This window comes from Corvus cornix, chromosome 3 (assembly GCF_000738735.6).
Source record: "Corvus cornix cornix isolate S_Up_H32 chromosome 3, ASM73873v5, whole genome shotgun sequence".
Lineage (NCBI taxonomy): Eukaryota > Metazoa > Chordata > Aves > Passeriformes > Corvidae > Corvus > Corvus cornix.
This window is the reverse complement of record NC_047056.1, coordinates 83536473-83562144: the sequence shown is the minus strand read 5'-3', so window position 1 is coordinate 83562144 and position 25672 is coordinate 83536473. Positions and strand designations below refer to the sequence as shown.

At 40.0% G+C, this 25672-nt stretch overlaps 1 protein-coding gene across 6 annotated transcripts in view; it reads right to left on the bottom strand.

The window, feature by feature from the left end:
* The window catches only part of COL12A1 (collagen type XII alpha 1 chain), a 101254-nt gene extending 76280 nt beyond the window's left edge, over nt 1-24974 (bottom strand). For 4 of the 6 annotated variants that reach the window (XM_039568522.1, XM_039568524.1, XM_039568519.1 and 1 more), the window contains exons 1-13: nt 24610-24882; nt 21920-22027; nt 13600-13716; nt 12785-12928; nt 11842-11898; nt 10894-11157; nt 10616-10780; nt 9988-10161; nt 8887-9177; nt 8060-8662; nt 6412-6684; nt 3891-4163; nt 2690-2962 (exon numbers count right to left, since the gene is read on the bottom strand). In XM_039568522.1, the coding sequence (XP_039424456.1) occupies nt 2690-2962; nt 3891-4163; nt 6412-6684; nt 8060-8662; nt 8887-9177; nt 9988-10161; nt 10616-10780; nt 10894-11157; nt 11842-11898; nt 12785-12928; nt 13600-13716; nt 21920-21992 (2707 nt within the window). In that variant the 5' untranslated portion in view covers nt 21993-22027; nt 24610-24882. Of the gene's footprint in view, nt 1-2689; nt 2963-3890; nt 4164-6411; nt 6685-8059; nt 8663-8886; nt 9178-9987; nt 10162-10615; nt 10781-10893; nt 11158-11841; nt 11899-12784; nt 12929-13599; nt 13717-21919; nt 22028-24609 lie in introns of all 6 variants that reach the window. The other 2 variants (XM_039568520.1, XM_039568525.1) reach the window with 2 other exon arrangements.
* Between the last annotated feature and the right edge of the window lie 698 nt (nt 24975-25672).

Sequence of the window (25672 nt, the reverse complement as noted above, 5' to 3'; positions counted from 1 at the left end):
AGAGACAGTTTTAATATGAAGAGTAATGTTTTCTGAAGAGCACCCTGATAGGATTTTCAGATCCATCTGAATCTTCAAAGAATTTACACTTGAGACATAAAGTTATACATGTCAAAATGGTAAATAATTTTTAATTTGGTTTCCTCCCAGCTGAAGAGCTGAATAAAAAGTCATTCAGTTGAGTGGTAGGATGCTCCTTTATTCATATTTATCCTGAGAAAAAATCTGTCACAGAATTTTTAAAGCAATGTTTTAATTCAGTTGCTTAGAGCAAAATTTCTTACAGGAATGCTTCTGTGACCTTTTAAGTCCAACACTCATTTTAAGCTTTGTCTGGTTGTATATAAGCCTATTCCTAAGACAGAGGCAAATATTCTTTTAAATTATTTGGCACTTTAACCAATATTGAGAATGTTTTTCTTCTTATTAAAAATTTAGCAATGCAGAAAGTCCAAATAAGAATCAGACCCCTCAAGAGGGATACAGGGCAGGGAGCACTGAAAGGACAAGTCAGTCTATACCTGAGACTGAATTCTGTTTTTCTGATGATTTTGTCAGTTTTCTGATGATTTTGTCAAATTTCTGATGATTATCTGAATCTTTTGGATTCTACTGTATTTCATTCACTGCTCTCTCTAGGATGTGTTTTAACTGAAGCTCTAGGCAGTGCCCTAAAAGACTTTTCTTTTGCTCAAGTTTTATGTTAGGATAAAAAGCTAAGCTTACTTTATGAATTTGAAACAAACTTGATCTCTCCACATCTCAATGTTAATAAAGGAGCTCTTCTAAGTTTACTGCAAATATAGTCAATGAAAATGTTTCCACCCAATGTAAACAGTTAACTTGGTCAACCCTTTACTAAAATTTGAGGTATGTCCCTAAGGAAGTGAACAATTCAGTCTGTTTAATAGTGAGACAGAGGCCTCTCTAGATTTGCAAAGGAAGCCTGAGGCATTCCTCTATCCACTGATAGCACAGAGAAAAATGATGCAGGGCTGTCAGGTTCCTACATCAACTTGGGATCCAGTCTGTTTTTGCTCTGAGAGTGAAATTTGCATTCCTGGATAGACAGTGGCTCATGTTCAGTGGAAAGAATAAAGGAGACTCTTGCCCAGTATACTCCGCTGTTTTGGGAACCTGCTGGGGTGTGGAGATGAATTCAAACCCTCCCACACAGGGCAAAGTCTACATTTTCACCCTCCCTCTTCCTTCCAAAAAAGTCTTAGACCTAGGAAGTGGCAGCACCACCACCAACAGGGAAGTTCATTAGGTCCTGATCATCTCTGGCTTTTCTGGAGGATATGGGCAGAATATTGATACCTGATCTCATTTACCTGGATCTCAGCAATGTTCTAGGCAGGAGACAGGCTCTTTTCTCCTACAAAAGGAGCCTTTTGGACTTTGCATGGGTAGAGAAAGCAAGGAAGTTAGGAAACTTTCAGTATGATATGCAAGGTGCCTGATTCTCTGATGGCTGCATCCTGTCTCAGTGTAAGCAGGTCTTAGGTAGTGGGACAAGCAGGCATTTGGTGTCTAGAGCTCTCACTTACTCCTTGTATAGTCAGTGGACACAGAAATGCTCATTTGAAGGAAAAATGAGATCTCAGATGGACTATCTGCCTACTGGAAATATTTGCCTTTCTTCATCAACTGCAGAAGAATCCTAGAGAATCCATGCTGCAAATGGCAGTGTTCAAACAAGTGCCTAAATTTTAGTAGGAAGAATTCAGCACATTGGTGAATCATTGGAACTGATTTTTTCAATATTTTATTTTACATTTTCCTATTTAAAATAGGTTTTCTGGATTGTTTCCCAACCTATGTCATAAACAAAAAGCTAAATTTATGGAGAAACTGAGAATCAAGTATATTCCTACTGTAACTTGATTAGCAACAATGGACAAGTCTTAATTCCACATAATTCACCCATAAGATGTTTTCAAGTGTGGTGCCTACACAGCTATAGTACCAGATTTCAGCAGTACATCCCTGGCCAGAGTCACCTTCCTTTCAAGGCCTACGAGGCAGCTTTCCCTATCCTCTGACAGATGACACTGTGAATGCTCACAGAGAATTAGTCTGGAAAATTCTCTGCTCAAAGTCAGAGAAAGAGCAGCCTCCCCTCCTTGTAAGAAAATCTTTGGGTCTGACTTATGCTTTTGCCAGCATTCTGCTTATGCTCAGCTCCAGGCTCTTAGTTAGAAGTGGGATTTGACCCATTATCTGTAGGCCTAAGACTATGTGTTTTTTCTCTGATGCAAAAATGGCCCCTGAACATCTTTCAGTCTCAGTACTGTAGAAATGCTGCAAATTTTCAAATGGATGAGATACTTTAACCTCATTAATTAATCCTGTTACATTAAGAACAATATGCCACTAAAACTACTTGGAAGATGATGATTAGACAAAATATTTAATGGAGGCTGGTGTGGAAGTACAGTCAGTTTTGGCTGGTGTTTCTGGCAGTAGCTTTTTCAAGAGACACAGAGTCCCCTCCACAACCAGTGATTTAACCCACTTTTTTCTTTGAGAACAGTAGGTTTGGAAAGCCCATATAAAGTAGGAGAGTGTCTTTATGTCTATTTTTCATTCACATATTTACTTCTACAGAAAACTTGGGAAGACACTTTAAGACACCATAAACACCAGTCAGACAATGAATGACTGCACAAAAACAATAAATAATTACCTTCAAGTGTTTCTCCCTCTCCGGAAAGGGCGTCTCCTGCTCCAGAGGCATACAAGGCAGACACAGTCAGTGTATACCTAGTGGCTTGGTCCAAGCCTTTCAGCACTTTAGAGGTGGTGTCACCTTTCACAGTCACTTCCTTAGTTTCACCTCCTGTGACTGGAGTGTACGTTATAAAGTACTGCTGCACCTTGCCAGGAGCAGCACTCCAAGACAGCTTCATTGTTGATGTGGTAGCATCAGAAACTCTCAAATTTCTTGGATTTCCTCGGACTGCACATGTCAAAAGATTTTGGAAACAAGTTGAAGCAAGCCTAATTTCTTGGTTTATCTGTTAGGTTACCACTACATAGGGTTTTATGCTAAAAAATAATTCCTCAGTATGCTGCACCAATGCTGCTACAGTGTACCCTTAGTGTAATCAGGACTGTACAATCCTATCCCCACCCTCCTTAGGTAAAAATGCCCAATAAAATCAACTTAATTTTTTTTCCCTGTTAAAGCAGGCTCAGTCCTGGAGCACTTATACATACTAGCACCTAAGGATATGCTCAGATTCAACAAAGATCCATGTTGAAGTCACTGTCTTCAGAATCAAGTCAAAGATGACAAATGATATGTGAAATTAACGTGTTTTGGTTTACTAAAGAGGTCTTTTTGATGGTAACTTTCATGGGCCAGTGAAATTTCAACAATGATCAGGACATTCGTACTCTCTGTACTCTCTGGATTTAGTTAAATAAGGCACGATACATGTTAAAGGATCATGCATTTTCACATACGTTAAATCTACAGTGATAACTTGAGAAAATGAAATGTTTCATCAATTCCTTGCTAAACATTCAGCACAAAGTGCAAGCAGGGTCCGAATTTGCTCAAAAGGTATATAAGGTATATAATTTATATCATTGACCATATGAAGAATCATGGGGACAATTAATTAAAACATTCGAGTAGATTCTTTGCCCAATTTACCTTGCCATATCAGGTTCAAGATACTGTATTTTAAAATTAAATATTGCAATTTTGATAAATTCTATTGTCTCAAGTTATCTCTTAGCTAGGCTTGGGCAATGTTATAACTGTGTTCATCTAGGATGATACATATGGACTGTATGGTTTATTCTCTTTTCAGTATGAATATGTCAACATGCAGCAAGTTTTTCTCATGCTTACTGTGTTAACAGCATTGATCATGTACCTTCATCAGTTTTTGCATATCCATTCAATGAATTCCCAGGCCCAGACTGATACTCAGGAATAACAGACACTTCATATCTTGTATCTTGGATCAAATTCTGCAGAGTAGTTGATCTATCATTTGCTGAGACAGTCACTTGTCTCCTTTCTCCTCCAGTAAGTGGTCTATAAACAAGCCTGTACCGTAGGACATTTCCTGGAGCTGGAGTCCAACCAACTACAAAGCTATCAGTAGTTTCATCTGTTATCCTTAAGTTTCGAGGAGCACCTTTAACTACAAAGAATATACACATGTCAGTTGTAAATATTTGCCTTTAGTGAAGCAGTATCCACAGCAAAACCAAGCCAACCATTCTGTTACCTCATCCAGTTTTACCAAAACTGCTTATATTGCCCTCCCATTGCTTTAGGATACACACACCTTTAGTCATTTCTGAAAATTTAGGGTCAGAGTTACATTCAGCAGTGGAACAAAGTTGTCCCCAAAAGTACATTCATCCCAGTTTATACAACTGCTTCTGAAACTTAAGACAGTCTGACTGTGTTTAGCGGTAACAGTAGAACTGAACTGTGTAAAGAAACATTTGGGCATAGTGAGGAAACTTCTTAACAAAACAAATAGTATCATTTTCCTTGCTGTGGCCATTTGCTTCTGCACCACTTCCATTTACAGGTGTTTGTCAGATACACCTGACTACATACAGGCAGCTATCCTATTTGAAAGAACAAACAAAGAAAAACAAAAAAAAACCCCACCAAACCAATTCTATTTCTTTGACTATTTCAAACCAAAAATATATTCATTGCAATATGAGTTGCATCTAATGTTTAAAGAAGGTTTCTGAATTTAGTCTCTAACTCAAAGAAATAGTTTTTTATCCTAGAAACTAAAGAAAAACTGTGGTGAATTCTTTAACCTAGCCTGGTCCTTGAAAAAAGACACAGCAGTTCAGATGAACTCAGTGGGCACATGACGCAAGACTTGACTCTTCCAACAGACATAAAGATCTGCTGTACTACACACTGCTTGGCAATATGTAGCATTGTCACTTAGGGAAAAAAAGTTCTGGTTTTTTGTTGTTGACTATCTATATTCCATAAGTATTGTTCTTCAAAGTTAAGAGTGAAGTAACTAATCCTAGTTTTAAAAAAAGAAACTTGCTTTCTGTTAATCAGAAACACAATACTCAACTTCAAATCCTTTAAAAGCCTGAAACCAAAGTTAATTGCCAAGAAAGCCATCTGGCTCAAACTGTTAGCTAGATCTGCATGGAGAGCTGCTGATGTTTACGTGACCGTAGAAGAACTCTGTCTTCTCAGACGTGCTGGGATATCATCAGATCACAATGTTAACAATTATTTAAGGTAGTATCAGTTACAAATGGGAAGATAGATTATTTTTATTAAAGCTTTTTCTTCTGTCCCTTACGCATACAAGCTCCATGTTCTATCAGCCAAGAGTTTTTCTGTTTTCCTAAGGGAAAATTATGTGTGGCCAAAATATTCTGACTGGTACAGTCATGGAAATGTGCACACTGACAATGAAACCTGTATCTTCCAAACTTAACATCCAAGCTAAGCTATTTTATAAGTGTTTATTTCTATCAGTCTTAAGAGGAAAGAGCAATTAACAAATCTTCATGCTGTTTCTTTTGCTCCCTTGGAACCATTTATGTCACCAAAGGTCACAAATGACAGCATGGAATAATGAAAAAAAGTAGATCGATATTTTTAAAAGCATGATTTAGAGTAGACTGAGTATTCAACTACTGGAATAGAAAATCAAATCTACTGTCATGCTGTTCTTTTCAATCAGGAGAAATGCATTATGGCAACTCCATCATGAAAAATTAAAGCTACCATGCTTAAATTTACAGCCATTGATCACATAAAACACATATTGACATCAATGGCAGTTTTGAATCAGTTATTGGATCAGACCAAGGAATTTCTGATAAAAAACCCAGTTAACCAAAACTCAAGCTCCTTTAAGCCTATTGTATGTAAACCAAAACTTCTGATAGTGTTAAATTATATGTAGACATAGCAAATTGCATAGGCACACATTTGTCTTTAAATGCATCTAAGTCAACATGCATTCCTGCATCAGTCATAATTATTAAATAGAGTAGAATAGAACAGAAGAGCTCAGTTGGAAAGGATCTACAATTTTCATCTAGTTCAACTTGAGTCTATATTGACAATAATTCATGCCACCGAATTTAATATTGAGAACACACTACTTCATTTGAAAGGATGCCACTGCAGAAACACAGCATCCATCCAACGTTCAGGAAAAATAAAGTCCAATCTTAGCAGCTTAATGGTTGCATATAATTGGAATTTTAAATCTTTACTGAATGCATTGAGATACAATAATGTTTATTCTCATCCTGCATGGCAGTACAGCTTCTCAGCCTTATTTGGCTGTTCTTCATTTCCTCATTTACCCATCCTCCAGCTAAGCAAATTCTTATTTGAACATATGACTCCCTTGTGTCTGAGAATAATGAGAATCCTACCTTCTAAGGTGGTTTCCTCTCCATCCAAGGGAGGGCCATCACCATCTTCATATTCAGAAATCACACTGACTGTGTAAGTAGTTTCAGGTAGTAAGTTGGTGAGAACTGAGCTAGTACTTGAAGCTGGCACTGAAACAATGAATTCATCTCCACCGACTGCTACTTTATATTTAATGAGATAGGACAAAACCTCTGATCCTGCTGGAGACCAGCTCACTTTGAAACTCTCTGATGTTATGTCAGAAAAGACCATGTTCTTTGCAGGTACATAAGCTGCATGGAAATAAAAATGCACATGTGAGGCATACTTGCCAGATATGTTAAACACAAAATTTCTAAAATAAATAATAAATGTTCCTCAATAATTTGATTTATTGTAATTGAATAGATATTTCGTTGCATGTGCACAGTATCTGTTTTCTATATGTGCTTATATCTATCAAATTTCAAGAAGATCATATCTAGGTTGCCTAAAATCTTTCAACAGTGAATAGAAGCACCAACTCTAGATCAAATGAAAATGGTCCATCTAGAAAAAAATGTGTTTATGAAAACTTAATTTAGAATCTGATGATCAAGTTGGGTTTCCTATTTCATATGTCCGATGAACAGCAATAACATAACGTTCTCAATGAAAACTAAAAATTGTTGTGATTTTTTTCAGATCTAGATTAGAAGTAAGACAAAATAAAAACCAGTATTTTTTCAGGAATGAGGTCAAAGGGGAAACAAGGAATTTTACATGAGGCACAAACACAAATCTGACATCCCGGGCTTGTTTTTGGTTGGCCTAGTCAGCCTAACAGTGGGGATCTTAAAACTGTTTGAGCCCTCTAAAACAAAGGCTGCTTTACTGGTTTGTTCCTCAAAGCTATCCTGAAACAAAAGAATTAGTTTTAAAGACAGTGGGGCTTTCAACACTGGGGATCCTTCAATGTTAGTGTCCTACTAAACATAGGTAGGGACACTGTGGATCCAATTAATCATAAGTAACTTTATCTGACTAAAAGCTGGCCATTTAGAAATCTTTTGAATGTTAAACATTATCTATGCTGGCCTAATTTGGATGCATGTGAAGACTTTCATGTGCTACTTCATTTCAGTCTTTGCAGTTAGATTGCAATCACTACCACCTAGCATCTGCTGTCTCAAGCTGTCTTGCCTAAGCCCGTTTCAGAGGGCCATTAATTTTACCCTAAAAATTAATTAAATTGCCCTCTAGAGTGCTGGAATTACTTTGTTGCCTTTGAACACCTAAAAGACAAGCTTAGACTTGTCACCTCATTTTGTAGAGCTAAAAAAAGAATGTCCTGGTAACTTTTTTACCCAAGACATTGAGTGCAAAAGCAGAGCCTATCCACTAAGGTCATTCCAATAGACACGCATTTTATTAGCTTTTTAGATACCTAGCAGAGTTGGGGGAAAAAAATTCTCCAATAGTTTTTTCATTTCCATTTATCCACTAATTTCAACTGTTGCTTTTAATATGTTTGAAAATGAGCAGCAAATTCCCAGTTATTAAAATTGTCATTTGTTTATGGCCAATTTCATCAAAATAAATTCTTTAGTTAACTATAAGCACAAAACTGGTTCAGATCCTTTTGTCATTACATTTTCTGCATTCCTGTAAGTAATAGCAGTTACTTACATTTTCTCCTTATAGCAGCCAGTTCCTGCTCAATTCGTAGGCAGACAGATTGTGTAAGTTCAAACGATATTCTTTGAAAAGCATCAAAATCTTCCACTGTGTAAACATGGGTTTCCGCAGGAGGTGATGCAATTGCTTCCAACTCTGTACGCACTGCATCCTTCACACCAACTGCAAATATTTCTACATCTGCATCCCTAAGCTTTATTGCAGGTTCTTTAAAAGCATCTGACGATTTTCCATCAGTGATAAGAATCATGACTCTCGGCACATTTGGTCTTGATCCTTTGCTGGTAACAAATACTTTCTCCCTCACATACGTCATTGCTTTGCCTGTGTTGGTAGATCCACCTCTGTAGGGGAAGGTGTTAATAGCCTGAATTATGTCTTCCACTCTGTTGTATCTGTTCAAAGAAAACTCCATATGGGGATCTCTGCTATACTGGACAAGACTTATCTGTACTTTTCGAGGTGATATCTCAAAGCTTTTAACTAACACTTCCAAAAAGGCTCTTACTTTTACAAAATTGGCAATACCAATGCTGTAGGAACCATCCACTAAAAACACAACATCAGCTTTTACATCCACACCACGTGAGCATTCTGCAAAGAAAAAGAATAACCATTGTAAACAGATTTTCAATAACCACATAGCATTACAATCACATCTGTAGTTCATGTATTACACAACTGCTTATAAACATAACAAACTATGCTAAGCAAAGCTTTTTCTCAAAAATAATAAAGGTATGATATTAAAACATGCATCAGAGATTTCATCAATGAAAAGCTACAATTTGAAAATAAGGTAGTGTCTCCAAACTCACCCACTTGAACTTTTACTTGTTGTGTTTTTTCCATTATCGTTATTGGCTCACTGGGGGTCAGTCCTTTCATTGCATAAACATTAATTTGATATTCTGTGTCTGGAGAGAGATCTTTAACATTCAGAGCAGTAGTCTGAGGGCCCACACTCAGTACATGTTGTTTTCCCCCAGCTATCATTGGAATGAACTGCAGACGATAGCCAGTTATTTGGCTTGTGGATGGATCCCAAGTGATTCTAACAGACTTTGAGGAGATCTGAGTGGCCACCAGATTTGAAGGAGGCTCCACCACTGAAAGAAATCAAAAGCAAACCCAGAATATTAGTTACAATTATAAACATATTTTCTTAAGAGGTTTTTTTTCTGGAATAAGTTTCGTTATCTTTGCTTGATCTTTAATAAAAATCACTTTTTGGGGCTTTTTAAAGCATAAATAAACAGAAATGAATTACAGGACAGTCCAAATGAGACATCAGTGAGAGAGCAAAAATATGAACAATGCATTTATGGTCCCCTAGGTATAGCAGAAGTTCCAGGAGAAATGCTGCCCTGCTCTAAAACTGCTTCAACCAAAAGTGAAAGCTACACTCACAGAAACACAGTAGAAAGTGTGAAAAATGCAGAGTACTAGGACAGCAGAGTCATCTCTACTGCCATTTTTGTCAAAGAATAACTAGTTACTTAAAACCTTACAGGGCCAGAAAGCCTCAGTGATCCAGCTTCATGTCTTTGTTTTCCCCACATTCTTCAGTTTTCATGCTTTGGTTCTTAATCTATTACATATTCTGACCCTTCACCAAGCAGGTTTTTTCCTTTTAATACATTTTTCCACTGAAGTGATGCATGTGTCCAAACTCACTCTGATAACTGCATATCACTGTGCTGCCTTTGAAACAATGGAATAATGGAGCTATTCCAAATCTACATCACATACTCTGTTATCCTGCATTTAAAGACACAAAACTGAGACCAGTTTTCCACACTTGCTAAGTGAGGCAATGGATCAAACTCTAGAAATAAAGCAAAGGAAGTAGGGATAGCCTCTTCAGTAGACATTGGAATAAACTGAAGCTATAAATACATTTTAATAAAGTGTCTCACCTTCTTCTCCACTAACCAGTTCACCTAGTTGTTCATCAACACCAGAGCACACTTGCAAGATAATTTCATTCTGTATATCCACAATTCCATCAAAATTAGCCACATTGAACACATGCTTCAGTGAAGGCTGAGATGCAATTAATTTGAGTTCCTTTGCATCTGCTGCTTTGATACCTAGAAGTTGCAATAGACAGGACTGTGTTAAGTAGCCATAAAATACAGACACCTGTGAATGTATTCATGGAGTATCAAAACATCCTGGGGTAAAGCTGAGTTTAAATTAGTTCTGCCTTCTGTCAGGATCAATAATCAAACTACAAAATAATGATTAATGCAATGAGGTGGCAGATGCACTTTTCAACCAGGGAAAATAATGTGGTTAAGTGAAGAATGAGGCCAAGGTTGAAACTATGCTAGTCAGTCATATTAATCTCCATTAGGAACTACGTAATTACTGTCAAATTAACACAACTGGTACGTTCCACTCTGGAGGGCAAAAATGACCCATTTCAAGGCATACACATGAAGAAGGGGCATAGTGAAATTCTTCGAACACACAGTCTGCGAAGCCTATAAATTAACGTTTTATGAAAGTTAATCTCTCAATCATTAGAAAAACTCAACATACCCAAGGAAAAAACTTCAACTCCTATGTTGCGAAGCTCTCTTGCAGGAATTTCTACATCATCTTGAGCTTTTCCATCAGTAATGACAATTGCTACTTTGGGAAAGCCTTTTCTTGCTCCAGCAGACTCAGTGAAGGTGTTTTGAACAAGGTAATCAATAGCCTCACCTAAAACCAACATCACAAGTTGTGTTTTATTAGACTTGCACAAACTAGGATTTAAAGCAAATTTGAACTATGACATGAAATGCTCAATAAACATCTATGTGGGAAATCTGTACCTGTCATTGTGTTGCCACCTTTGTAAGGTATCCTTTTAATTGCATCAATAAGATCACTTCTTCTGAAGTACTGATTTAAATTGAACTCTGTTCTTGTATCTGAACTGTACTGAACAACTCCAACTCTCGTCTTTTCTTCCCCAATGTCAAAAGCTGATACAAGGGCAACCATGAAGTCCAGAATATATCCAAAGTTATTTCTTCCTACACTCCATGAACCATCTACCAGGAAAACTAAATCTGTCATTGCACTTATGGAGCATTCTGGAACACAACAGGGAAAAAAAGAAAACCAACTCTATTAGCAAATGAGCAATTGCATTCTTACAAATCAGAGAGAAATGTCTAATGGAAACTTAGTAGGTAAAAGCCAAAGCAAACAGATATTTAAAAGATTGATCTTATCTGGGATATCGTGCTTGGGGAAACATTATGCACCTAAGAACACCTGTATGGGTTTTCTAACGGCCATTATCAAAAGGGAACTGCTTTGAGACACCTCTCATGCTAATCCACAAGATCTGTTATGCCACAAAAGATGAAAACACCCATATAAGTCTTTTTACAATGATTTGATGTTACAGAAAAAATTTGTTACCACTCGTGCCTTGCATCTTTATTTCCCGATTATAGCTGCACAGGCTCTTCTGCAAAGCCTTTTATCCACAGCACAACACTTTTCGTAAATAGGACCAAGACACTCATGGACTTGCTCAGGTTAGTTGCATGAAATCCCTAGTTTCAGTACCAACTTTGCACCTTAATCTTTCAATGCAGCTAATAAATTCCTTCTATCCCAGTCCCTAAACAAGTGTTCTTAGCTCTGCACAACTTTACAGGCTAAATTTTTGGTAGGTAACACAGAAACGCAGTTTAACTTTGTGGGGTGCTAGAGCTAGATTTCAGGTAAGATAAATGTCAGATAAGTTGAAAGGCAAAACACCTTACTTTGTAATTGAGCCTCAATGTTCTTTTCCTCTGGTATCCCTGGGCCGCCTGTCTGAACTATACAAAGCACAACATAGACAGAATTAATGGAGGAAATAGGGTTAAATTTTTAAACATCAGAGGAAAGCACATATGCAATTAGAGACACACATCTGACAAGCCTCAGAACATGAAAACATAAATTCAGGTTGTGAATATATCACCTGTACTTACAGATTTGACAACACAGTATTCAGCGTGACACAAAATACAGAAAATGTAAATATCTAAGAATCCTCTGTATTTGTACTTCTTGTACAGTCATTTCCTGAAAATTAACTGCAACATGCCTGGATGAAATACCAATATTACCCCTCTCTAACACCTAGGGGAATTAATAATTAGTAATTTTCCCATGGTTCTCTGTGAAGCCTGAGACATGAGACAAAACATGTCACAGAAGAGTCTGCTGTGCATTTTTATTTAATTAAATTTATTTTATGCTTTTTAAATTATTAATACAAATTATTAAAGCTCAAATTCAATATTTTAGTGTGCATTGAGGTATATTGTGTCACATTTTATTATTATTTGATGAATATAATTTGCTTTCTCACACAGGATGCCAGTCCAATTCATTTGTTACTGAGGTCAGTGATGATCTTCCCCTTGACTTCAGCAGATGCAATTTATAGGAAGTAGATATAACTCAAAAACCTCAGTGGCTTCCTGCCAAGAATACTATAGAGGTTGGCAGACACTATATCCATGTTATTATCCTTTGATCTCTTGCAAATTTTCCCTGCTTCTACTAGGATTAAGGGAAAAAGGCTGTTTAGACAGCTCCATCGGAAGAGAGTTTAGGTATGTGGCAATTTTGTTGGAGAACTGGATCAAAGTCAAGTTTTGTGAATGACCCCTCAGTTATCTTAATTGGCTTTCTAACTGTATTGCAGCTACTTACTTGTCAGCTGGCCAAAAACAGGTAGACTCTCCTCTCTGTCATCATATGAAGCTATTGATACAACATACTCTACATCAGGTATAAGATCTGATATGACAGTTTGGGTAGTGCTAGGTGAAAGAGTAAATTCTTTAGTAGGTCCATCTGCAATAAATATATAAAACACTCAATGCAGCCTTAAAAACCAGTAATATTGATAAGCTGATTGTAAAACAAAATGCAACAGACAATAATCTATCTCAAACCCAATGACAATTTTAGAATTATACACTTTCTGTTTTCATGAAGTATAAATATTGAAACATGAAACTTCAAGCTAATGTGCCTTCAATAGTGAATAAAATTACTAAAGTGTTTAATCAATTCCAGGAAATTTGAAACTTGAAATGCACGTACAAAATGTACTATCATCTAACAAATCATGTCCTGTTCTGATTCAATATCACTTTTACACTGATTATTTCTAAGTGAAATAGAATAATGGCTGTCTTACACAGCATAATACAACTCTTGAACTTCAATGTCAAAGCACAGAAAAGGAGCAGAGTGATGAGTCTACCTTCTTATTGCTCCTTGCAAAGCAAAGGCATCCAAAACTTGTTACTTGCAGCTCCAAAATGGTAAACACTATGGCAAGAATAGCTCTAGCTTGGAAGAATCACTGTTTTTCCTGTATGCCCTTTGCTGCTATCCACACTTGATCACAAACTTCCAAAAGATTTTAACAGCTACTCTCACACCTAAGTTAGATATAGGTGAAAATAAACTAACGTTTCAAAACATGTAATCACATAAAAAATTTTGACAGAACTCACCATTTGTTGGAACCACAGTTATTCTGTAACCCACTATTGCATCTGGTGGCCTTTTCCATGACATTTGAACATTATGTTCATCTATAATTGTAAAATTCAAGTCTGATGGTGGGTTAACTGCAAAAGATTTATACCAGGTAGGTGTTTAAAAGCTTGAACAAGTTTTGGCAAATGAATAAATAAAACAATGTTGAGCAAAGCTTACTAAAATTGTCTTTGCATAAATTTGTTTCCAACAAATATAAAGATATGTTGTTGGAAAAAGAGTAAAATAAAAGCTGACAAAAATATGACAAAACATCAAAGAGTATATGCATTACAGAGGACAGCACAGAACATGTTTCTTGAGTTGCCAAGACATTCAAGAATGGCCAGCAAAATCAAGCACAATAGGAAACACATTTGGATACATGTACAATGAGTTCACAGATAATCACCACATATGCAAACGTTTCACATAACAATTAAAGGAAATTTTTTTACATGCTGGGTGCAATCTGTAGAAGCATGCCAAATCACAACCTGCTTACAATATCATGAGATCATTTAGGATGTGGAGAACACAGTACTCTTCTTAATTAAACATCAAATTAAGCTTTTAAGATATAGTCTCTGCATATGATATTTCTCATCAATTTCACTGAATCTGGAAACTTGGCAGAGTAAAGAAATAATTTAAATACAGGAAAAGATTGGATATTTAATGTTCAGTAAAACAATTTCTGTTAGGGTCTAGATGCGAATATACATGCAAAATGTATATCAGTAATAATGATACACTGATGTATCATTATATTTCAAAATATGGAGAACTCCACCCCTTTGTTCCTAGAAGCCACTAAAGTGACATACTTTGCATGTAACAACAAAGGATTCAGGAACTAAGGGGCTAATAAATGGCGTTAGTAATAGTTGCAATTTGCCAAAATATTCGAGCTGATGCAAAGTTCACAAAAATAAAATTCTACCTGTTTACACCAGATTTATGTACAATTTCAAAGGTGTAAACCATTGTTTTCATGTTCCCTTTGCAGCAGGTGTACCCATACTAATAGTGGCATTTTAACATAAAATGCCAGTATGGTTCCAAACAACACAATGGTTAATTATGAAAAGACAACATCAAAATATATTTAAGGACATTTATTTCACAGAATTTATAGAAAATGGCAAAGAGGGCACCAGTGAACTGAACAAATGACTGCAAATAAAACTTGTAGGAGCTGATGACAGAAGTAACTGAACAGTACAGAAAGAAATAGTTTACACACGCTAATTTGCAGCATCATGCATATGTAAATGAAATGTTGATTATTGGTTTTTTAGCTTCCCACAATGGACAAAGCCTCCATGTACAAGGTTCATTACACAAAGACGTTTCATAAATATTTTATAATGATATTCTCTTTGTAAAATTGTCATGCTTATTCATGCAGTATTTTACTGACTCACTGTCAGTGCATGGTAGGTGTATTATATATTATTGTTTAAATAGGTCTAAAAAGTAAGATTAGATCCAGCCATACTTTCCTCAACTACTAGTGAGAGAGTTTTGCAGGCATTTTTAAAAGACAGATCTTCTGTTTCATAGAAGATCTCCATCATATGTCAGATTTCTTGTCAGATTTGAATATCATTGTAAAAGCAGATAAAGAAGTAAATGCTAGAATGTTTAATTATGAAAAGACACTGTCCAATTACAAAGAGTAAAACTGAGATTAAAAAAATGGCGTTTTTTTCTTTTTAATTTTCTGTAATTTCCAACCATAGGATAATATGGCTTTATAATACCGATACAATAAATAACAGTAGTGCTGAAGTAAATGTTATTTTTCCTGTTGTCCATACACAGGCAGTGAGATTAGACCATTAACTGCATGCACAGTTTATTCATCATTCAGTTTATGAGTATCACAATGCTAGAGATGGCAAGGTAGTTACTTAATATCAAAATCATGCAACATGTGTTAATAGTAAAATACATTTAGATGATAAGAATATCATTATAAAATATTGTTTCAGTAGCAATGGCTCAGGACAAATTTAATGCAAAGGCAGAGACAACTGACCTGAGCATGCTTTTAAAAAAAATTCAGTACATGGAAAAAGTAGCACCACCAACCTTGCAAGTAAATTGGAATGTTGCAGCAGAGACTTTAGGCTTTAACTGCTGAAGGACAGCAGCAGCCCAACTTGTTGATATCCAAATGACCGGATTCCAGATAAACTGAAAAAGCTGACTGTGAGGAAAAGTCTTTAGCATTTTAAAGGATTTTATTCCATTTTATGATAATTCAGGTGTGGATCTTGGCAGGTAACAAGAATAGTACATTGACACAAAAGTGATGTATCCATTCATCCAGGTGATCACAGAACAATGGCACTGCAGGGGAACTCAAAAGTCCCCTCGTCCATCCCACGGTCAAGACAAGATTGGCCACCCTATGTCATTCCTGACATGTTTTCTCAGATCATTCTTAAAGACCTCCAGTATTGCCAAGACTGCCAGTTCCCCACAGAAATTACTCCAAAACCTCACCGCCTTTATCATTGCAATTATTTCAGAGACCTAACCCCCATCTTCATTGCTGAACTTTAAATCCATTCATTCTCAGCCTACAGCTGGCTTATCAAACTCAAGCACTGAATACTTCTCCCATTGAAATCCAAAAAGGAATCTTGCTTGAGTGAAAAAAAAAGCAGTTTGGATTCAATGTCATCAAAATATCTTCCAGATGGCCTGTGAGCTTTCGATACTCAAACAGAATCTCCAAAACATCCATGGACCTTCACAGGGGTCAGATTTCACCCAAGTGAAACCAGCTGTGGGGTGAAGACCAAACCATGGTCATATGACTGAAAGTAGTAAGTTGATCTGAAGTACAGCAAAATGTTTAGATGATAAAAACCTTATTGTGATCATAAAATAGGGCAACTGTAACTCCATTTCATTAAAATTCTTCTCCCAGAGGGGAATTAACTAGTAGAAAAATAATACATCTGCAATATTGAATCAAACCAGAGTTCTAGGGAAAAAATGCCCTTGTTGTAGTAGGAGTTTGCCTCATTTAAGGGACAAACCTTAAAACTTCACTCAACAAAATCTTACGTGTGAGTGCATCTTAACTCCAGCAAGCAGTCTTGATGTCAGGCTGCTTGCAGCAGTGAAGTTGCACCTATTCTTACAATGTAGTGACACTGCTGATCCTTTGTCCATCAAAATCCATGCCAAACCTCTCATTGACTTGTCAAGGTACAGAATCATGATCATAACATGTCATGGTGTAGTATTGCCTTCATACAGTGATCCAACTGTTTCTGCACAGAAATGCATGGCTCCCCTACAGTTTTCCAGAGGATTAAAAAAATATCTTGCTTTACAACAACCGTGTTTCCACAGCATTAATTTTGGCCACTGTTAGAACTGTGATATGATAATTTCCTTTACTGGATCTATATTATTCTATATTATGCACTACAAAAGAAAAACAAAAGAAAAGAAATCAGACCTAATATACTTAAATTATTGCCAGTTCTTGTGTTATATCCACATGGAATAAGGGTATAATTTCTGAAACAAAAAAAATAGAGAGCAAACATCTTTCTCATGCTATGCAGGTCTTATATTAGCTTGTATACTTCACAGGTAATATAAAAAAGTCTACAGCTTTTTGCAGATAACACAATGTGACTACTAGAGGATCCCAGTGAATACCTTAACAAGACAGAATTAATATGTAACTGGAATATCAAGTAATTTATATCTAGAACCATATTTAAAAGTGATATAACTTGGAAGTAGCTGCCATTCACAATCCTTATGTGAAACATATGCTGTGATTCCATCACTGGAAAGGACACACTATAGTTAGCATGTAAAATTACATGTTAGCCCAAGTTAAAATAACATGCAGTCTACAGAAGCTGAAGAGTAAGCTCAGCTTTATGATCCCAGCAATAAGCCCAGCTGAGGCTGGAAGGTGCCAAAACTCTTCATTTACTATTTTTTTTCAGAAATGACATGAATTTGGCACAACTAGATCCTGACCCCAGTTAAGCTCCTCTGAAATCTGCATTGCCAGTGTGACTGGGAGAAACAATGACCTACAGCCTAGATATGTAGTAAAGAACAGCTTCTCAAAAGAGCAGCTTCACAGACTTGTTAGATATTCATTGCCAATCGCAACACAGAAACATCGCCATCTGTATCTTTTCTTTGCATTTTTTTTATTTTATACATGTATATGAAATTTCTTCAAAAGAAAAAATGCATAGCTCATAAATGTACTTTGAAAAAAAAATCATTTAAATCTATATACCTATACTACGTATCTCAACTGCATATATATACACACATTATATGTAAGTTTACAAAATTTTACACGTGTTTGTCCATATATATGTATGTGCATGCATATATACACTTGCATATGCACGTATATTTTGCTTCTAATTGGCAGCAGGAAAACCAGGGATGTATAGTCACCCTCAGGTATATAAAAATTTCAATTTCACATATCAATCTACATGGCTCTCTATTTAGAAACAGCTTCTTTCTCAAAAGATATCGCCATCAAAAGATAATAAAATAATGGTCCTACCAACCACTTCCAAAACTTGAAAAGTTTCAGCTATCCCAGATCACCTCTAAATCATTCAGTCAATGAAAATTAGTGTACTCAACACAGTTTTATTGCAAGCCAAAAATTCTAATCCTCTGCAACTGCTGTGCTGCAAGTATTTGTCACTTACTCTATTGGATGTCATGGTAACAGATTTTTCACAATTTTTCTTTTCATGCACAACAGAAAGGTTCCACACTTGGATCAGTGATGCCCTCCTTCCCTGCCTCTAGCCTAGAAAACAGACTTTTCTAGGTCTGAACCGGTTCCTGAAAAACTGAAAAGTCAGCACCTTCAGAAGCTCAGTTAGGTTACACAGAACCAATGTTTTCCTTATTTCTTTCCCGTGCCTTTGAAAATCCCTCTGTATTAAGAAATATGACATGGTACAGAATCCATGACAACATCACAGCAGTAACTTGAGGTTATAATTAACAGATTCTTCACACACCAATATACTTGACTTAACTATGACTAAAATAAGACCCCTTGGCTCTTTGTGATCACAGATGAAAAAAATACTGTAACAGAAAGAGATTCTGACATATGGACAGACATGGAATGCACTGGAGTATTGCTGTGCTGGACTAAAAATGCACAAAACAACTTAAAGTATAAAATATAGAATCACACACAAGAATTTTAAGCTGGGAGGGAGATATCAGAAGGATTGCAAAATAAAACAAGAAGAATTTCCCTGTAAAAGGAAAGAGCAAAAATGCTGAGCATGAAAACAGATTTGCTTCCTTGACCACGGTAAACAAACAACTTCCCCAGTGAAATGGCATGAATGCATTTAGACTATATGTGGGTTTTACCCCCTCTGCTCCTAAAGGGTCTGCCCAACTAGAAGCTCCTGTTCTGCCGTACCTCTGTAGAAAAGCTCTAACACCATTACTGTGGCTCACTGCCTTGCCAAGAGTAGCAGAGCACAGCTCTCACAAACGACTTCAGAGCAGCTGTGATGCTGATGAAGAATCAGTTTCATACTGGAAGATTCAGGAATCTATGGACAGCAGCATTGGATAAACACCAGATCTACTCCCAGAGGAGACTGAAAAATAAAGTCTAAAGGAGGGCAGAAAATAAAACAGGTTTTTCTTTCCTCTGCTCTCACCCCATCTTCCCACCTCATATCAAGAATCTTCATCACATTAAATGGCCCTCTCCCTTATTCTCCTCTCACTTTTTCATCCCAGCAAGTGTCTACCCACACCTTTGGAAAAGAAAATTCAAACTGCATGTCTTGTGAATGATACAGGGAGACTCAAAAAGAACTAAGAAAAGAGACACAGGACTGACTGACTGGTGGGGGAGGATAGCTTTGCCACAAAGTGATCCGAAATTTGGAAAAATAAGACTAAGGGACAAACTTTCACAGCTAAAAGTCAGTTCAGCAGACAGGATTTGAGTTGCAATGATACCAGAATAAAGTAAATAAATAGGTAAGTAAATAATTTGCTAAAGTAAATAAGACGCAATTTACAAAATTATGCAAACTTGCAGTGCAAAATTGAAACAGTGCAGAAGAATGACCAGTATAGTACAAACAAAAACCTGTAAAAAACACGGTAAAAATCTCTACAAAAGCAGTTCCCACCACAGCAAGTCCTAAGGTACTCCTAGTTTTGAACTTTCATTTTCAGCACCACTATTTCTCACTCCATTTTCAGCACCACAGTTTTTCACTCCTCACTTCCCTGTCTTACTTCAAAACACTGGAGCTAGGAGAATTTTCTCATAGAAACATGATCACTGTACATTAGATACTTTATTTATCAAACATTTCTGAGTGCAGAGTAATGTAAGTCCTGTCCAAGAGCCCTCTACGAATCTCAAGATCAGGCTTTGTCCACTCTTTTCCTTGGCAATAGTGCATCCTCCAATATCTAATCAAGGTCATCCAGCTATGTGTCAAGTTTTGCCATTATAACTGGGCTGCTCCAAATACATTTTTGTAGCTTGCTTTAACAGTACTGAAGCTATGACTGGTTTAATCTACACTATAGCTAAGTAAAACAATTTCACTTACATTCCAAAATAACATACTCCATACATGTAATTAGTAATGCAGGACAACAGCAATATTACTCCAGCTCCAAGTGAGCTCCCTTCTAAGATGGGGAAGAATGCACAAACACATCCTCTCCCTTCCTCCATCAAAACTGTACACTTTCTCTGCTTTCTCTGGCACAGCAGTCTTGCATTTCAAATGCAACTCTGAAATGACTTCAAATGACCTTTTTCCGTTCCTTTGCCAACAACAACGCAGCATGAGAGGAAGGCAGAGGACTGATTCTCTCCTAGGGTGACCAGATGTTGCATTACTGGCAAAAATGCCATCTTTTTCCAGAAAGCCAGTGTATTTTACATCTGCATGCCCCAGGCAAGCACTACTGCTTGGGGGGCAAACACTGCAGAGGCATCTCTGACACCCCATGCTTTTAGTAGTCATCAGCCAAAGTGACCAGGTCCAGACAAGGGAGCTTGATCAAGGAATTTGTTTCAGTTCAAGGCAGAAAGAGAAGGAAGGGGGCAAAATGAATTATCAGATGCTGGCTTCTGTTTTTTTCCCGTAAGTCCAGAGGAGTTCACACCTACGATGGAGTCAGGTCCCAGAGGTCAGATCAAGTCATTTCAGTGCAGGATATTCAGCATCTCTGTTTCCCCTGGCAGCCACTGCTGGCAGAAATGCCATGACTATGCCCAAAAGGCCAAGCAGCTCACACTGAGGGCACAGGACACAGTTGCTGTTAATCCACTGGGGAGCAAATGCAGGGCCAGGCCATTTTGAGCCACGCTGTGGCAAGTATGGCAGTGAAGATGGGTCTCCCCACATCTTCAGCTGGAGGCAGGATGCTGCCGGGGCTGACAGGGGCCTCAGCCTCCAGAGACACTGGGCTGAGGGCTGAGGAGGAGAAGGAAACTCTTTTCCGAGGTGACAGTACCACATGTACGCCAGAGCCTTGGAGCCCCAGCCGCCCACAGCAAGGCCTGGCCCAGCCTTCCCTTCAGTGGTGCCCAGGACTCGTGTCACAGCACTTAGCATCTTCCCAAGCATGTTCCCCAGGTCAGGCCCGCCACAGAAGTTGAGGTGTCCCTGGGGGAGGGTCCGGCCACCCCAAGGCTCAGCCGGGGGTCGCCCCGCCGAGCAGGGGAGGCCGATGCACCGGCAGGCCGGTGGGGCAGAGGCGTCTGGCTGGACAAAACACACAGGCGCAGAGAGCCAGACTCTGTTGGAGCATTTTATTTCAAAGTTGCAGGTTGTTGGGTAGTAGGTTTTCCATTTCCTCTCTCAACATTACTAAAAGAGGCCAGAGACCAGACCTTCTTGGCCCATCCTGGGGGCAGCGCTGTGGCCCCGGCCACGCCGGGCTGCGTGCCAGTGGCAATGGGCTCCTCAGGGCGCTGCGCCCGGATGGCCACACCAGCTGGCCCACGTCCTGTCTGTGGGGTGGTGTGGACAGCACACCAGAGAGACAGAAAGGGAGATACGGTCCGGCTCACTAGCCGGGAGAAACAGAACACAGAAGGAGCTGGGCAAGGAAGGAGAGGCATTTCTCTGAAGGAGAGAAAGAGAGAAGGTGATGTATTCACACTCAAAAACAGAGAGGGAGAGAGCCAGTAGCTCAAGGCTGATTGGGAGATTTTCTGGTCAGCGAGGCACCGGGGCAAGGGGGCAGGGAGGGGAAGGTTACCTTCAGCCTCGATGGAGGAGAGGAGGGTGGCTGCACACAGAGCAGCGACTGCCGAGCACAGCGCTGTCTTCATTTCTGCCCTTTCAGATCACAACAACATGAATGAATCTGCAATGATGGGGAAGGGGGGAAGGGGGAGAAAGGAGAAGGAAATGATACATGTGGATTAAAGGATTGCGTGGGTGTATTCATGAAACATAAAAAAGACAAACCATGGATTTCACTTTGTTCCCTTATCCCCAGCCCCCACCCACGGGACCAGGTTGAAACCTCTAGACTTGAAAACTGTCCAAGACGATGAAATATCCGTATGACTAACTGGACAGTCTCGTCTTGCAATAATGTGCCTTTTGTTGCTGAACCCTTTCCAATCACAGTAAGCACATGAAGCTTTAACCTAGTTAGGGTTAATTTGATCAGGGAAGTGCAGTGAAGATCTGTGCCTCCGCACAGGCAGGAGCCAGAAGGGAGCTCCATGACTTCATCGCTGAATGTGATGATAGCTAATTCAGAGGTCATTCCTGCCTTGGATCAACTAAATGTCTCTTTCAGCTGGACATTTTAATCGGCTCCTTTTTCATAACTGTTGAACCACTTAGTTAGCTTTGTTTTACTGGTCTCAAGGCAGTTTGGAAACTGTAATAAAACTTTTTTTAGGGGTTCTGCCTACAAATGTGCTATTCTTCATTTCTTGAAAGTCTGAAATAGGTTATACAGAAGTGTGTGTAACACAACTGAAATTTGACACATCTGTCTAGCCATGATGTTTCAACATCTGATAATTCATTTACATGTCCTGAGAGAAAATAGATTTAAAATACACTATATAAAGCTGACAGGCATAAGTCTCACAATCACTGCAGGTTGTCTAGCAAAATAGGTGGGATTAGGCCAAGTTAGTGGTTCTTAATTGCAAGCAGCCATACTTTCATAACTATGTGCCCTAGGTCATGTAAAATTACTGCCAATTACTCCAGCAATACTTCCAAATTATTTCCTTGTCTAAAGAAAGTCTAATATGAACCTACACATGCATGTAAGTGTTTCTAAAATTTTGGATTTTCTATCTCAAGAAGTAGGGGAGTGACAATTTGTATGAATAAAGTCATAAATGCATCATATATCATAATTAGGCTGGGGGAAAGAGAATTCCAAAAGCAATTAGGCAACAGATTTTATCAGGAAGATGCCAAGAGCAAAACAAAAGAAAAATACATAAATCAGTAGTCCACAGAAACAACTGAAAGGGAAAACGATATTCTTCTACCATCTAAAGGACTACCCTGTGAGGCACATTTAGTGGAGATCCAGGAATTTCCCAGTTACTGACACTGAGCTTAACAGGCTTCATTTGAGCAGCTGTATATACTTGTCGTAGCCAAATGCCTTTACTGCACATGAAAATACCAAGAGCTCAGTGAAAATCTAAGCAAACGTTTCAGTCTAATGGCAGTTCCAGTGGCTAAACAGAAGAGTAATATTGACCATGATGACTCCCTGACACTAACATAGGAAAGGCCAAGGTTAGTATTAAAATGCTCTGAAAGCTCCAAATTCGTATCACTGCTCTGCGTGGGAAACGGCTGCCCCTGGGCAGATCTACAGCATCCTGCAGTGAGTTTAAGGATCGCCCAAATTCAACGTGAAAGGACGTTTTGTCCTGGAAGTCTCATGTGAGCTTTGACTGCCATCTTTTGATCCTTTTGAAGAGCAACAGAAATTAATCATCTCACAGTCATCTAGGAGTTTGCCACTGCTGCAGGTCTACCATTCCTGATACACGTTTTTGTTTCATTAAATACACCATCTCACCCGAAGCATTCATTTGCTAACCTAGAAACACTGTTTCCTTCTCGCAAACTTAGGTGAGTGGAAGAAAGCCTAGAGCTGGCAGAGGAAAGTTCCTCTCACTGGCTCAGCAGGGACGCAACAGACCTCGCGTCAGGACTAAAGGTTTTCTCATGGATCTTTAGAAATCACTTAGAAAAAGTCCAGCCCGAGCTTTCACAGTGCCAGTCCTATCTCGCACTAATTCAACCTACAAAAACTTAGCCAAAGCGTTTCTAAACCACACAGTGCATGACATTTACCACTTTCGAGAAGAAAAAACTAACGTAAAGAGAAAAAGAAAAAAACCGCAGGAAAAGCCCACTACCTATCAAAGACATAAGAAACTGGAAGCAGGAGAAAGCATCACCGGCAGCTGAACACACAAGGGAGGGAAGCGAGAGCTCCTGCCAAAGCCGCAGCGGTAGCGTGCCTACAGGCGCGCTGGGCGCTGACAGCGGGTTCCGCCTGGAGCCTCCGGCCGCCGGGAGCCTCCGTCTCCGGGACATCACCGCCCCTCCCCGCATTTCTGCCCAGGCACCCGTCCGCCAGCAGCGCTCGGGGCCGGCATCCCGCTGGGCTCCCCCTTCCCTTTCCCTGGGCTGACAGCCAGCAGCCCCGGGGCGCTCTGCCCCGCACCTCTCCGCCCGCCCGGCCGCACGCCTGCAGCCGGCTCTGACATGCCCAACGCGCGCACACACGCTCCTTCCTAATCCCCTGGCGGCTTCCAGCCCGGCGCTGCTACCCCGGCCTAAGGTGCATTGGAAGGGGCTGAGTGCATGCTGCGTGCGGACAGAGCGGGACACGGGGGCCGGCGGCGGAGCGGGCAGGGGACCCCTGCTCCTGCCCGGGCACACACAGACCTTCTGGGGCGGCCGCAGGGTGCCGGGGTCGGTGACAGCTCCTCCGGCGATGACTCCGGCGGTGCCCGCAGCGGCAGGAGCCGCAGCCGTCGGACCTGGATAAAGGGAGGAGGATAAAGGATGAAGCTCCGGGGGCACCTTGTGGAGGGAGCAGCAAGTAGCAGCAGCGGCGAAGGAGGAGCAGCGGCAGCTGCAACAGCTGAGAGCAGAGGAGGCGTCTCGGTTACTGTAGCTCCCGATGCGAGGGGTCTGTCTGGGAAGACTTGCCTTCTCCAAGTGGGAAGAGCCTCTTCTCAATCTGCTACTTAATAGAGGGCTGTTCCCAACTCTCAATTTACCCTCGTAAGCGGTTACGAAACTGCAGGGAAGGTGGACTGCTGCCACTGGGTGATATATGCGCTGCTGTGCTCCAGCAAGGAAGGGGATCCACTTCTGGAAACTGGCGCATACCTCCGCGCATTCCTGCGGCATGAGACGGGATCCGCGGCGGCAGCGCGCCCGGAGGCAGGGGCCCGGCCCGCCGCCCCCTCCCTCCCTCCCCTAGGCTTCCCAAACGGAGAGGACACGGGAGGGCAGTGGAAAAATTGAGTCTCCGGGCAGGCTTCGAGGGACGGCGGCGCGGAGGGTGTCCCCGGGCGGGGGGTTCCACGCAGCCCCCGTCGCCCCCGCGGGGGACCCGCTCGCCCTGCCGAGGCTGGGCTGATCCCCGGCACAGTCTTGCAGAGAAGCGCGGGCACTCTCGGTGGCGCGGCCGGGAGCCTGGAGGGCAGTGGTTATATAATCATCGTGACACAGTTCAGGTGTGTCTGGCCTCAACGCTATGCAGCCATACATACATTAAACATACATTAAACACACAGTCCAGCCGACAGCCCTCCGCCACATGGGTGTTTTACTTCGAGCACAAAGCGTTGCGGGTGCCGGGAGCAGCCTGCGGCGGGGCGGGTACGATTCCCCGGGCCGAGGGACGGGGCGCACGGCCACACTGACCCTCCCTTGGACCCCGCGGAAAATCAGCGCCCATATCCCATGTCTGAAATTCTGTGCTTTCCAAAGGAACTGC